Source organism: Takifugu rubripes, chromosome 13 (genome assembly GCF_901000725.2).
Source record: "Takifugu rubripes chromosome 13, fTakRub1.2, whole genome shotgun sequence".
NCBI classification, from domain to species: Eukaryota; Metazoa; Chordata; class Actinopteri; order Tetraodontiformes; family Tetraodontidae; genus Takifugu; species Takifugu rubripes.
This window is the reverse complement of record NC_042297.1, coordinates 1,117,256-1,131,020: the sequence shown is the minus strand read 5'-3', so window position 1 is coordinate 1,131,020 and position 13,765 is coordinate 1,117,256. Positions and strand designations below refer to the sequence as shown.

At 48.9% G+C, this 13,765-nt stretch overlaps 1 protein-coding gene across 2 annotated transcripts; it reads right to left on the bottom strand.

The window, feature by feature from the left end:
- Positions 1–409: 409 nt before the first annotated feature.
- On the bottom strand, positions 410–12,257 carry LOC101080169 (plakophilin-3-like). 2 transcript variants are annotated; one of them, XM_011620011.2, is made up of 13 exons: positions 11,844–12,256; positions 9,512–9,600; positions 8,058–8,671; positions 7,704–7,827; positions 7,413–7,617; positions 6,845–7,004; positions 6,614–6,722; positions 5,903–6,067; positions 4,797–4,976; positions 4,559–4,712; positions 4,269–4,464; positions 3,803–3,890; positions 410–850 (listed from the first exon to the last, which is right to left on the bottom strand). In XM_011620011.2, exons 1-13 carry the CDS (start codon positions 12,046–12,048, stop codon positions 809–811), a joined length of 2,331 nt encoding a protein of 776 aa, XP_011618313.2. In that variant the 5' UTR covers positions 12,049–12,256; the 3' UTR covers positions 410–808. The 2 variants fall into 2 exon arrangements, with proteins under 2 accessions (XP_011618313.2, XP_029702105.1); XM_029846245.1 differs by lacking the exons at positions 3,803–3,890; positions 4,269–4,464 and having other exon boundaries at positions 11,844–12,257.
- Between the last annotated feature and the right edge of the window lie 1,508 nt (positions 12,258–13,765).

Here is a 13,765-nt window from a genome sequence, read left to right as displayed (position 1 = left end):
AAGAGACGTCACTTCCTGTCTGCTGCGTCCTCCTCATCCATGCGGGACACTAATACACATTTAGGATCCAGACTCGTAATAATAATAGTAGAGTTAATAATAGTTAACAAGCCTTTTATAATGACAATTCACCTGTTATTGATCACAGTTTCACGTATTTACACAATTATGTGGAGTAGCAAGATTTAAGAACAAAACTACGAACTCCCCTCCTCTCCCTCCCCTCTCTTCTCCCCTCTCCTCCTCCTCCCCCCTCCCCTCTTGTCCCCTCTCCACTCCTCTCCTCCCTCTCCCCTCATCCTCCTCTCCTCTCTTCTCTCTCCTCTTTTCCCCTCCCCTCCCCTCCTCCCCTCCCCTCCCCTCCCCTCCTCTCCTCCCCTGTCCTATTAATTCACAACAGACCACCAAACCTTTTAATGTGATATTTATTGCTACACACAAATATGGTGACTGTTAGTCAGGTGGACATTTTTGGACATTTTTGGACGTTAATGGACATTTGTTTCTATGACGACAACAACAGCTACTAATATTCTATCACTTTTGAACTAAGTGTGTATTAGCTGAAGCTTCTTCCACGTCTATATGTTCACCATTGTTTCCATCCACATGTGTACATTAGCTTTACTACAACGTATTAGTAAATCATGTCCTTCATCAGTAATCATGTCCTTCATCAGTAATCATGTCCAAAGCCTTCTGTGGCCCATAAGCCCTGGCAGCAGTGGTGGGTGTGAGGAGCCACAGTTCAGCTAGCGGACCCCCCCCGGTCCGTTTCTTCTTCAGAACCTCCCACCGATGCTGCGGCTCAGATGGTGATGTCTGTGAAGTCTCGTCTTGAAAACCCTTTCTGCAGGACAGGGAGGGACAAGAGGTGTTAAATAAACTGTTTTATTTCACAACTCAACTGGCAGTACACGCTTCTGAGAGGTAGAGCTGGACGGGGGGACGGAGGGACGGAGGGACAGAAGGACAGACAGCTGCATTCTCTTTCTCCAGCAGCTGCAGTCCAACAGGGTTACAACCTCTTGGCTAAATGTCCACTAAAACCCTGAACAACACGCTGCAAAGACTGTCCAACAACAGTGTCCAACAAGTGTCCGACAACAGTGTCACACAACAGTGTCCAACAACAATGTCCGACAACAGTGTCCAACAGTAGTATCTGACAGCAGTGTTTAACAACAGTGTCCAACAAGAGTGTCTGACAGTGGCGTCCAACAGCGGTGTCCAACAGCGGTGTCCAACAGTAGTATCTGACAGCAGTGTTTAACAACAGTGTCCAACAGTAGTATCTGACAGCAGTGTTTAACAACAGTGTCTGACAGTGGTGTCCAACAACGGTGTCCAACAACGGTGTCCAACAACAGTGTCCAACAGCTGCCGTCCAGGTTATTGTCTTTGAGCCAGTGTGTTTGCACTGTGAGTCTTAGTTGCAGATCTTGTGAAGGACAGCCAGTAGTAGGGAACTCCTCAGGCCACCCAGCAGTCACATAAACACAGGGCTTTTGTTTGTGTGGTCAGGAACATAAGAGGTCTCAGTCCACCCAACCAAAGTCTTCTTTTAGTCCTCCCAGGGAGCACAAAAGAGACAAACCCAAAACATCTCCGCCAGATTCTCCACATTCCTGCTGAGAGCTGTCTCTCAGAGTCCAGAGCGCAGCCAAACACAGCAGATACCAGCTGTGATGGACATCAGTCCACAGGGCCCTTCTGAGGACCTTCTGAAGTGAGGGAGTGTCCGTGTCCTGTCCTCTTGTTTGTCCACATATCACTACAAATGTCTCAGTTGACATAATTAGAGCGCCAGCTCTCAGTGGACTGTTGACCCGTCTTCCTCTAGAAGTCCATCTCTCCTGTTTTGTGTCCAGGCTGCTGTAATCCTGCCAGCAGATACTAATGCTGCTGCTACTACTGCTGCTGCTACTGCTGCTGCTACTACTGCTGCTACTGTTACTGCTGCTGCTACTACTACTGTTACTGCTGCTACTACTACTGTTACTGCTGCTGCTACTACTACTGTTACTGCTGCTGCTACTGCTGCTACTGCTGCTACTACTACTACTGTTACTGCTGCTACTACTACTGTTACTGCTACTGCTACTACTGTTACTGCTACTGCTGCTGCTGCTGCTACTACTACTGCTGCTGCTCCTACTGCTACTGCTGCTACTGCTACTACTGCTACTGCTGCTGCTGCTGCTACTGCTGCTGCTGCTGCTACTACTACTGCTACTACTACTGCTGCTACTGCTGCTGCTACTACTGCTGCTACTACTGCTGCTGCTACTGCTGCTGCTGCTACTACTGCTCTGCTACTACTGTTACTGCTACTGCTGCTGCTACTACTGCTACTACTGCTGCTGCTGCTACTACTGCTGCTGCTGCTACTACTACTGCTGCTGCTACTACTGCTGCTGCTACTGCTGCTGCTGCTGCTGCTGCTGCTACTGCTGCTGCTGCTACTACTGCTCTGCTACTGCTGCTGCTGCTGCTACTACTGCTGCTGCTGCTACTACTACTACTGCTGCTGCTACTACTGCTGCTGCTGCTACTACTGCTGCTGCTGCTACTGCTGCTACTACTGCTGCTGCTACTACTGCTGCTACTACTGCTGCTGCTACTACTGCTGCTACTACTGCTGCTACTACTGCTGCTGCAGCTGCTGCTGCTACTACTGCTGCTACTACTGCTGCTGCTGCTGCTGCTGCTACTACTACTGCTGCTACTGCTACTGCTGCTGCTACTGCTACTACTGCTGCTGCTGCTACTACTGCTGCTGCTGCTGCTACTGCTGCTACTACTGCTGCTGCTACTACTGTTGCTACTACTGCTGCTGCTGCTGCTGCTACTGCTGCTGCTGCTGCTACTGCTGCTGCTGCTGCTGCTACTGCTGCTGCTGCTACTGCTGCTGCTGCTACTACTGCTGCTACTACTGCTGCTGCTACTGCTGCTGCTACTGCTGCTGCTACTGCTGCTACTACTGCTCTGCTACTGCTGCTGCTGCTGCTACTACTGCTGCTGCTACTACTACTACTACTGCTGCTGCTACTACTGCTGCTGCTGCTACTACTGCTGCTGCTGCTACTGCTGCTACTACTACCTTTACTACTATTAGTAGGACTGACACTACTCCTTCATTGCCCCCTGTTTAGTCTCCTTCATTGTCTCCTTCATTGCCCCCTGTTTAGTCTCCTTCATTGCCCCCTGTTTAGTCTCCTTCATTGTCTCCTTCATTGCCCCCTGTTTAGTCTCCTTCATTGTCTCCTTCATTGCCCCCTGTTTAGTCTCCTTCATTGCCCCGTTTAGTCTCCTTCACACAGCTGTTGACAGCTGTGCGGCGCCCTGTAAAATGGCTGACAGTGGCCTGCTCCACTTCACATTGACAGTGTGAATTAAATTGCCCTGATTTCTCAATGTGAGAGTGAACAGTTGTTTCCAGCGCTGGTTGTATAATTGTTATCAGCAAGAGAGAAAATATTTGCACTGGCACAGCCAACGTGCACAGATAAGACAAGGCCAGAAGATAACAAGATGCAGACCTTCCCAAGAATGGGGTGGGGCAGAGGCCCCCTGACCAATGGGAGGAGGGGAGTCAAGGTCATGTGGGGTGGAAAAAAGCTCCTGGACTAAATTACAAAACCATCTGGTGGAGACAAAAGCTCAAAACACAATGGAATCTTGGACACTTGTTTTCTCTCGAAATACCAAATTAAAAGTACTGTAATTTAATTTAAATTAGCTTCAACCACCACATGCTTCTCTTATTTGTGCCTCTTTCGTGCACTAGCAAGCAACTCACCAGTTTGTAGTCCTTGTGTAGTTTGTTGTACTGGAACATGTTGCCGAGGACGGTCGAAGCAGCTCGAGCAGCTTTATAGCCGCCAGAGCTAAAGCAGAGAGACACAGGGAGAGTTAGGACACACACAGGAACGACCACTGTGTGTACCGCCTGAGGATACACACCCTGTAGCAGCACCACAAGGCATCAGGTCATAGATAAGGAACCAGATTTAGGAACAACAAAGAAGAAGAAACGACCCTGCTGCTACCCGTCTCCATAATAGAGCACTGTGTTACTTCCAGAGATGTTTGATCTGCCCGTGACTGACACGCGGGCGCTCCTCCAGCGTCACCAGATGTATGATGGGATGGCGGCTGGACATGGACGGGATACGTTTGCCTGTAATCTAGCAGATGTCTACGGGCGTGAGGAGCTGCGCTCATCCCACGTCACGGTTCCTATGACAGTCAACAGGGTGGCCCACCTGTTATCATGGGATGTCTTGATGCCAACCAGTTTTGGTATGCCATTGAAGTATGAAATGTCACGGGCTGCCAGGGAGCTGGAGGAGACCAGGTTATTGAGGGCTCCGCACATGTTGACCACCACCTCACAGGATGGTGTCTTCTGATGCCCATCGCTGGGGAGCTTTGACACCAACACCTTCACCACATTAGTAGCTGCCAAGGCAGAGGAGATGGGCATGGATCCTTCTAGTTTAGTCAGGCACCTTCAGGTTGCAACCAACCTGGGCGGTGCAGAGTCACCACCTACCCATGTGGTCTTTGTTGGAAGAGTGTCTGGCGAGGTTTCTCAGGAGGCCGGTCAGAGGCCGTAGCTCCATCTCACTGTTGGTGTCTAAAAGATCCAGCAGGATGGGCAGCATCCTCTCCTGCTCCAGCACCACGCCGCTGAGAACCGACGCCCACTTGAAGAGAGGAGGAAAGACCACACACGCTTGATCAAACACCGACCTGAAGAGGGAAGGCACGTGGCTTGTGTTAGGACGTACCCGCGTCTCCCCCGCAGTGATGTTTTGCAGGGCTCCTATAGCGGCCTCGCGACCCGTAGAGTTGCTGTCGCTGCTCTGGAGCACCAGCTTATACAGAGCCACCACCTTGGGGTGCCAGAGCCAATCCGCCCCCTTGGGCTGGCGAGACACTTCGGACAATATGGACAGATTCTCGTGACGCTGCCGTGGAAGAGGCGACAGAAAACCGCAGTGAATTCACGGTGAGATGAAGAACAATGTGATTTAAGGGGTATTTTAGATGATGTCGGATCATTTCTGCCTATGAAAACACTAACACCAGGTTCTAAACTAACAGGAAGAAGCTCTGATGGCTCTGAGCTTCCACTTGGGCTCCACTGTGCTCTTGTTTTGGGCGACTATTTCACTCCTGGTGCCACCTCCTGCACAAAAGGTTATTCAGCATGTGTGGGAGTCAAGCTTGGCAACAATGGAGTGCCTAGTTACTGTTGCTATGCTGTGATTGGACAATTACCGTTAAGAGGAGGCATTAGGGTAAACAGGGACTACTTTGGGACTAAATTTCACAGGAAGCTAGCATGCATGGGTTGTGTAAACACTGAAGCAGGACATCCTGTGGACAAAGGAATGTCTTCTTCAGGGACATCCATGCAGGACCGCGTCCCACTGAAGGTCTGTGGGGCTCAGAGACTCCGCACGGCGACTGTCGGGAAAAATGGGAGGGAATTCCCCCTACAAAGCTTCGACAATTACTGTCCTCAGTTCCCGAACACTCACTCACTGTTGTTAACACAGGAGAGACACGTCTGGCTTGGTTGGCAACGGTTGCCGGGTCTGTGGTTTGTAATTCGTTGGAAGAGTAAGAAGCTTGTTGTGAGTTGGAACTGGCCACATCTGAGGTTTCTGTGTGAAACCCATCGGACCTGAACCTTCCAGTCACTCCAGGGTCGGCGAAGCAAACGCTTCTAATCACATCGTTCCGGCTCGTGGTGGAAAAGCCCCAAATATTTAAGAGCAAAGAGGCAGGAACGGGTTTGAGAACTGTTCTTCAGGTCTGACCCGAACGGTCTCCGTCTCGGGCTTTTCCAGAACCTGCAGAACTGCTGCCAGTGTTAAATGGATCTCACCTCTGTGTCCTTCTTGCTGTACAGCGTGAAGCAGCCGATGGCTTCGCTGTCTTTGATGGACGTGGCTCTCCTGGGGCCCTCGAGGCGGAGCCGGACCGATGGAGGAAGCTCGGAGTACAGCTGGTAGGACAGGTTCCTCATCACACACAAGGAGTTCTCCAAACCCTGAACATGACGGACGCAAGAAGCAGAACAACAGAGGTGTGACCAGATTAGCAAGAGTAAAGGAAACATCAAAGGACCAATCAATAAAGCATGCGACAACAAAGTCCTCAACCACTGATGAACTGCAGCATGTGTTGGTGCTCATGAGACGATCAAAACATTAATGGAATTAATATACTAATATAACATAAAGCCACGGATGCATCTATAGGAAAGACGTGAATACAATAAAATGTTGATTTGTTAGGAGTTTCAGAAGCCTCACACACACACACACACACACACACACACACACACACACACACACACACACACACACACACACAATGCTAAACTGTGTGCAACTGTAAAAAGAATGTTGGAGGCTGTTTCCTCCTCATAACGAGCCCCATAATGACCACTGAGAGCTTTGATCGCCCTCAGATAAAGGAGCGATTGTGGATAACAGGCCGTACTTCTTCTATTCCGGTGGAAGTGCGGCTACAAAACTCCTCCGAATGGCGTGTTTCTGTCTGGCGATGGTGCTGGAGGTCCAGTCAAAGTTACCTTATCGTCTGGCGTCTCCTCCTGCTCTATGTAGGACACCAGGGAGTCCACCAGGCCCTGCGTGTCTCTCATCTTCTGTCTTGTCCGTTCATTTACAGAACTCAAGTTTCTGTAAACACACACACACACACACACACACACAGGTTGCATCACCACCAGGAGATGCTTTCCTCTTCTAATGATCCTAATAACGATACTTAGAGGTCTCTAAAGGGATCTTCTGATCTTTACCTGAGGCAGCCGGTGGTGTTGTAGAAGATTTCCCTCTCGGATGCATTGAGAGCGGTGCTGTTGCACAGAGGGACCAGGACTTTCTCTGTCAGCTCCGATAAAGCTTCTCTGGACAGTTTCTCTTTCAGGTTGTCTCTGGAGGACAGATTCCACAGGACGCCTGCAGAGACGATCAGACCCGTCAGAGGACACCTCCTTTCACCGGGGCCATGGTGGTGGAGGAGAGCTGGAGGATTTAGCCTCCCGGCCTCCTGAGCTGCTGATGAATGAGATCAGGGCCCACCCCTCAACCACGTCCTCATTTACACCTATCAGCACTTGCGGACAGTGATGGACAGTAAAGTGTCCTCGGCTCAGATGTCCCAGATGTCCCAGACTCCTAGAGCAGACCTGCCCCTCCTGAAGGAACCTCCCTCCTGCTCAGTCTCGGCACCCCGCAGATTCCATTTGATGTCGTGACGTCAGAGATGTGGATGTTTTGAGATGGTGGTGTTGGAGCAACCCCAGTGATCACGTGTCTTTGATCATTTGGAGACTTCAAAGCACACAGAGATCAAAGCAATGTTACCTGTGACTGTCTTCCGGAGCTCCTCGTCAGCTTCACTCAGGATGCTGACGAGACGCGCGACTCCGCCCGCATCCACCAGCGCCGCCTTGTTGTTGCTGTTCTCATAGATGAGGTTCCGCGTGGCGCCGGTGGCGTATCGCAGCACGGCTCGGTTATCGCTGGAGAAGAGCTGGACCAGAGCTGGGATCCCGTGCAGGTCACAGACCTGGTCACAGCGTGAGCGGGTCCCTCATGTAAATCAGGTCCACACGCAGCTGGAGCCAAACACAACCGTGCGTGTGCTGCCGTTACCTGCTTTTTGGCTTGGTTGCTATGGTAACACTGATGCTGTATGTAGGCGGCGCCCAGAATTTGCAAGGCAGCGTCTGACTCGGACAGATACCTCACAGCTGTAGCCATGTCCAGACTCTGGATCCTGCACACACACACACACACACACACACACACACACACACACACACACACACACACACACACACACACACACACACACACACTCTATTAAAATATGTGGAATTGTTGAATTATCTGAAGTATTTTGATGTTTTGGTGACTGTAAATCCAGTTGGGTGGCGCCGACTCTGACCCACCCTTGGAGTCCAAATGTCCTCTGCCTCTATATGACAAGAAATGAACAGGTCTCACCCGTCCAGAGGGTCGTTGCTGTGAATGGACGCTCCGTCCATCACGTCCACTCCTTTCCCGACACTCCTCACGCTGTGGAGCGAGGCGGCCCGGTGCAGTGGGGCTTGGTACTGCGCCTGACTGGACCTGGACACGTGCTGCTGCCACTGCGTCCCCCAGCCGTTACCAGCGAGGGGGAGGGCTCGGCCGGTTCCAGCCCAGCCCTCGTGGGCAAAGGCGGAACCCTGCTGCTGGTAATGCTGCTGCTGCTGCTGCCTGTTGGTTATACGGCTGATGGTGCGGTGGGAGGGGCCTTTGTAGGTGTGTTGGCATGGCAACTCCTCCTCCTGCCAGTAGCCTCTGTCCTGGGCCAAGGTGCCACTGAGGCTGTGTCTCAGGGTACCAGGAGGCAACGTGAGTGGGTAGAAGGCTTTTTCTGTGGGAGCTGGCACGGGGACAGGGAGAAGCTCCTGGTCGGCCTGACACAGCGACTTGGAGCGTTTGGATCTGCTGTGCACCTGAGCGGAATGGAAGCTGCTCTGGACAACGCTGCTTTGTTTCAGTCTCGCCCTGGAAGACGTTTCCACCGCCGAGCGAGAAGAGAAGCCAGAGGAGGGGAGGGGGGCCGTGGACACCTGTGGGGTTCAGAGACGTTTGTGCAGACAAACCGCTTTTTATATTCCCTCATCTCTTTCTAACCTAATTATAAAAACCGACACCAGCTCATCCTCTCTTTACTCAACCTCCAGCTACTGGAAACATCAGGAAGTTCACAGCTGCCTTTTCATTGTGGCGCGACCCCGCCTGAAGCCAGATGTCCTGTTTATGTTGTCTTTTCATTGTTCTCAACGTAACATAGCAGCTCAGGCTGTGCAGCATTAACGCAGGCAGGAAACCTTGTTAGTGTGTGTGTGTGTGTGTGTGTGTGTGTGTGTGTCGCTGCTTCATTGTTATGGCTTCTTAAGACTTTTATATGTTACAGGTTTCTATACAGTTGTGTTTGACCAATTTTTAAGCACATGTTGTGGCGAGGGAACAAAGATATTTACATTTCGAGAACATATTTATGTTCTATAAAGCAGGATGAGCCAGGCGTGACATGGAGAACAGGAAGTGCTTTGGTTGTCGGTCTCCTCAGGAGTGTGGAGACTTCTCAGCCCGCCATGTTGTTGCCTGGCGGAGGGCTCTGAAACAGGCTTCAAGCCAAGTCTGAATAATTTATCTGGGGTCACTAAGGGGGGGGGGGGGGGGACTCTACATCAACTGCACAATGAAGACCCTCATTCAAAGTCCCAGCTGTTGGGACAGAAGAGACACAGAGTCTCGTAGGTCCGATTCCCACAGTAAAAACCTTTCTGTTCAGACTTTTCTGCAAATATCCAAAGCTGTTGTCTTTGAACGCAGCAGTAAACAAGCTGAAAACTGCCTCTTCAGCAGCGCTGGTGTGTCTGTGTGTTGTTGTTGTTGTTACTCACAGCAATGGGCCGACTCGGTGTGTGTATCATGGACCTGGAGCTGAAACCAAGGCTGTGGCCCAAGACTCGCGTATCAGGAAAACTGTAGTCTAGACAAAGAGGGGACAATGAGCCTCATGTTGGGAACCAGAGTTTCCTGTAGTGGCTTAAAGGCCTCTCAGTGAATGCAACAGGATATTGGAAAAAGAAACCAGCGGGTAACCCGTTTAAACAAAGCCAATCGACATCACCTCGCCTTCGGTGGGGGGTCGGGAGTCATTTGTTATTGAAACAGTCATCAAACAGCGTTCTGAACCCTCGTGAACGTAGCACGGACACACGACCGAGCCGCTGGACGCTTCCACCAAATCAGGTTAATTATTATAGACATCGGCTAATTAACCAGGGGGTGGTCGGGACCATAGAAACAGCCCACACTATCCTGCAGACGGAAGGAAAGAGGGAGGGAGGGGGGGAGGGAGGGAGGGGGAGCTGGCCTGCATGCCTGAGCAGAGACATCACCAGGCTAAGGGTCAGGGAAGGTATGACCATATCAGGGGGCTCAACAATGTTAAGTGATTTTACAGCAAGGGTGGTCAAAACCATCCCAAACTAGCTTCTACTGACCAGGTAATCCAGCCTTTATCTTTTCATCTTCCTGTCTAAATGAGCCCAACCCTTCAGCCTCCAGAGCCGCTGCGCTTACAAGATAAAAGAGACGGGGAATCTCCAGGCCCTTTTATGTTCTCAGACCTTTGCTGCAGGTGGTCCTGGAATGTTTTTGGAAGATTCTCTTCTTTGATCCCAAAGCTGCCCAACATAAATCATGAACTGAACACCCTGGATTGTTCCATCCAGTTGTTCCTCTTATCTGCTTTTAACCAACCTTAATTATTACTGGTGAAACTTCTTGTTGCTCTAAAAGGAGCTGGTGAGTAAAACACGCATGTGACAGTGTCACTAAACTGCAGCTATTTCTGGGAATCAGCGCCTTTTCCACAGGATTTTCCCTTTTCCTGCACAGGCCACCGTGATTCACGTCACAGATGAGCCGGAGGGAGAAGACGTCGCAGCGTCAGAATCAGGTGGAACCGTCGCTCATGTTCACCGGCAGCTGTTACACAGCAGACGCCCTCACACACACACACACACACACACACACACACACACACACACACACACACATCTGGAGCTCTTATCAAAGGGAAAAGGCAGCACAGACGCCAGTTCTGAAGCTGCTCAGAACAACAAGAACAATTGAGGGTTCGTTGGGGCTTCCTGGGCCGACTGGCCCACACACACACACACACACACACAGGAGCAGACTTATTCAGCACATTTCTACCTCTGACCCTTCTCTGACTGTTCTCGTCTGGAGGCTGCAAACACGTTATTTCATTATTTGCAGCTTCGCAGGCAGAAATAGAGGAAATGACACATGTGGACGCTGTCACCTCCAGTGTGTCAGAGCTGAAGGCAAAACTGGGGGAAAAGTGAGGAAAGAAACAGTCTCGATGATGGTGTTTATTGGTCTGTGCTTGTTTCAGGGGACTCAAAGTTCCACGTTTGTCCTGTATGGTTAAAGACGGCGTTAAAGACGACGACATCACGAAGCCGAAACAGGGAAGAGCAGCAGAAAGCTGCAGCTGGAGAAGCTCTTGTCTGACTTCTCAGGAAACTGGTCAAACGTGGAATTAGTACGGGCACAACTGCTGCCCCAGCACAATCGTGTGCGAGGCGTTTGGAGCCTCCTTGCACAAGAGCGCCGGGCCACATCTGGTGTTTGTGAGCTGTAGCTGGACCAGCCCTTCTCTGCTTCCATGGTGCTGGACTCTGGACACGTCTGATGAAATCCTACGTTGTGTTTACATAACCAGCCCTCATTTCACCGTCCACCGACAGACTCCATCATTCGCAGGACACCCACGGTTCGGTCCAGTTTGCATCCGGCAACCCCATCAGAACTTGTTACAGTGGTTCTGCTGGGAGCATTTAGAACACCACAGGTACCTGCGTGTGTCCCGTGGGTGTTCTGTTACATGAAGACAGCTGAGTCAGAGAGCCACATTTAATATTAATGTTTAACCAGCTGGTGGCCAAATATCAGAGCCCCAAAACGGGCTCAGATGCTGTCATTGTGCACAAATCCCAGAACTGGTGAGAAACATGCCAGAAACCTTCCTGCTGCCCCGCAATGACGGTTTTTAAAATCAAGAAGGGTAAAAAAAAGACTTGTTTGTTTTGGTTCGGGTGAGATCTTGGCCGTTCGTCTTCATTGGTGTGGATGGAAAACGCGCGTTCGGAAGCAGCAAAGATCGAGGCGGGTTCAAGCTGAGAGCCTGATGAGACTCACCTGCTGGTCCGACCAGCGAGTCGTCCAGTCTGGGCAGGGAGCTGGACTTCCTCTCAGCCAACCGCATTCGGACCTGCTCCTGGACTCTCCGGGCTCTGGCCCCCGGGTCCGGAGATGGGCCGTCCGAGGGAACCATGTATGCGGTGCAGGACGTGGCCGGCTGCAGGGCCGACAGAAAGCAGCTCTCCGCCACAGCGACGCTCATCTCTGGAGGTGGTTCAGGAGGTGGTTTAGGGCCGCTGGAGGAACAAAGGTCCGGGCTGAGAGCGGCGGTGCGGCGCGCCCGCTGGATGAACGCGTCAGCTCCGGTGTCGGCTGTGAAATGGAGATTAGTCGGTCTGTAGGCGGGACCTGCGGGGCCTGCGGGGCAGGGGGGCTCCACAGTCCACCTCCCGACAGGACAGCTCACTGGGACTGCTGATGGTCAGGGATCAGTCCCACTTTAAAGGCAACTTTTCTGAAGAGAACTTAAAGTTTGGACCCGGTTCTGCATCAAACAATGTGACTCATTTAATATAGCATCACAGATCATATAGACCATATAGTCCCGTTGTGTCGCGAGGCTACAGGTGGAGCCAGACACGAAGACTCGAGAAAATAAGAACTAGTCCATCTTTGTATGAGGGAGCCTGATGTTTCAATGTTGGTGGTAATCTGCTGACCTTCTGAGTTATTGCTGTAGACCAAAAAGAAATAATAACAACAACAACAACAACAACAATAATAATAATAATTGTCACATGACGTTGGGGCAACGCTCTGGTTGATAAGCCACTTCTACAACTCTTAAACTCTTAAACTCTAAAATGCTTAAACTCTAAAACTGAAACTCTAAAACTGAAACTCTAAAACTCTTAAATTCTAAAACTCTTAAATTCTAAAACTCTTAAACTCTGAAACTCTAAAACTCTTAAACTTTTAAACTCTTAAAGTCTAAAACCCTTAAACTCTAAAACTCTTAAACTTTTAAACTCTTAAACTCTTAAACTCTAAAACTCTAAAACTCTAAAACCCTTAAACTCTAAAACTCTTAAACTCTAAAACTCTAAAACGCTTAAACTCTAAAACTCCAAAACTCTTAAACTTTTAAACTCTAAAACTCTTAAACTCTTAAACTCTAAAACCCTTAAACTCTAAAACTCTTAAACTCTAAAACTCTTAAACTCTAAAACTCTTAAACTTTTAAACTCTTCAACTCTTAAACTCTAAAACTCTTAAACTTTTAAACTCTAAAACTTTTAAACTCTAAAACTCTTAAATTCTAAAACTCTTAAATTCTAAAACTCTTAAACTATAAAACCCTTAAACTCTAAAACTCTTAAACTTTTAAACTCTTAAACTCTAAAACTCTAAAACTCTAAAACCCTTAAACTCTAAAACTCTTAAACTCTAAAACTCTTAAACTCTAAAACTCTAAAACTCTTAAACTTTTAAACTCTTAAACTCTAAAACTCTTAAACTCTAAAACCCTTAAACTCTAAAACTCTTAAACTCTAAAACTCTTAAACTCTAAAACTCTTAAACTTTTAAACTCTTCAACTCTTAAACTCTAAAACTCTTAAACTTTTAAACTCTTAAACTTTTAAACTCTTAAAGTCTTAATCTCTAAAACTCTTAAACTTTTAAACTCTTAAACTTTTAAACTCTTAAACTCTAAAACTCTAAAACTCTTAAACTTTTAAACTCTTAAACTTTTAAACTCTTAAACTCTTAAACTTTTAAACTCTTAAACTTTTAAACTCTTAAACTCTAAAACTCTTAAACTTTTAAACTCTTAAACTTTTAAACTCTTAAACTCTAAAACCCTTAAACTCTAAAACTTTTAAACTCTAAAACTTTTAAACTCTAAAACTCTAAAACTCTTAAACTCTTAAACTCTAAAACTCTTCCCTCCTTCAGGCAACTGGAGTTCAGGTTTCCTG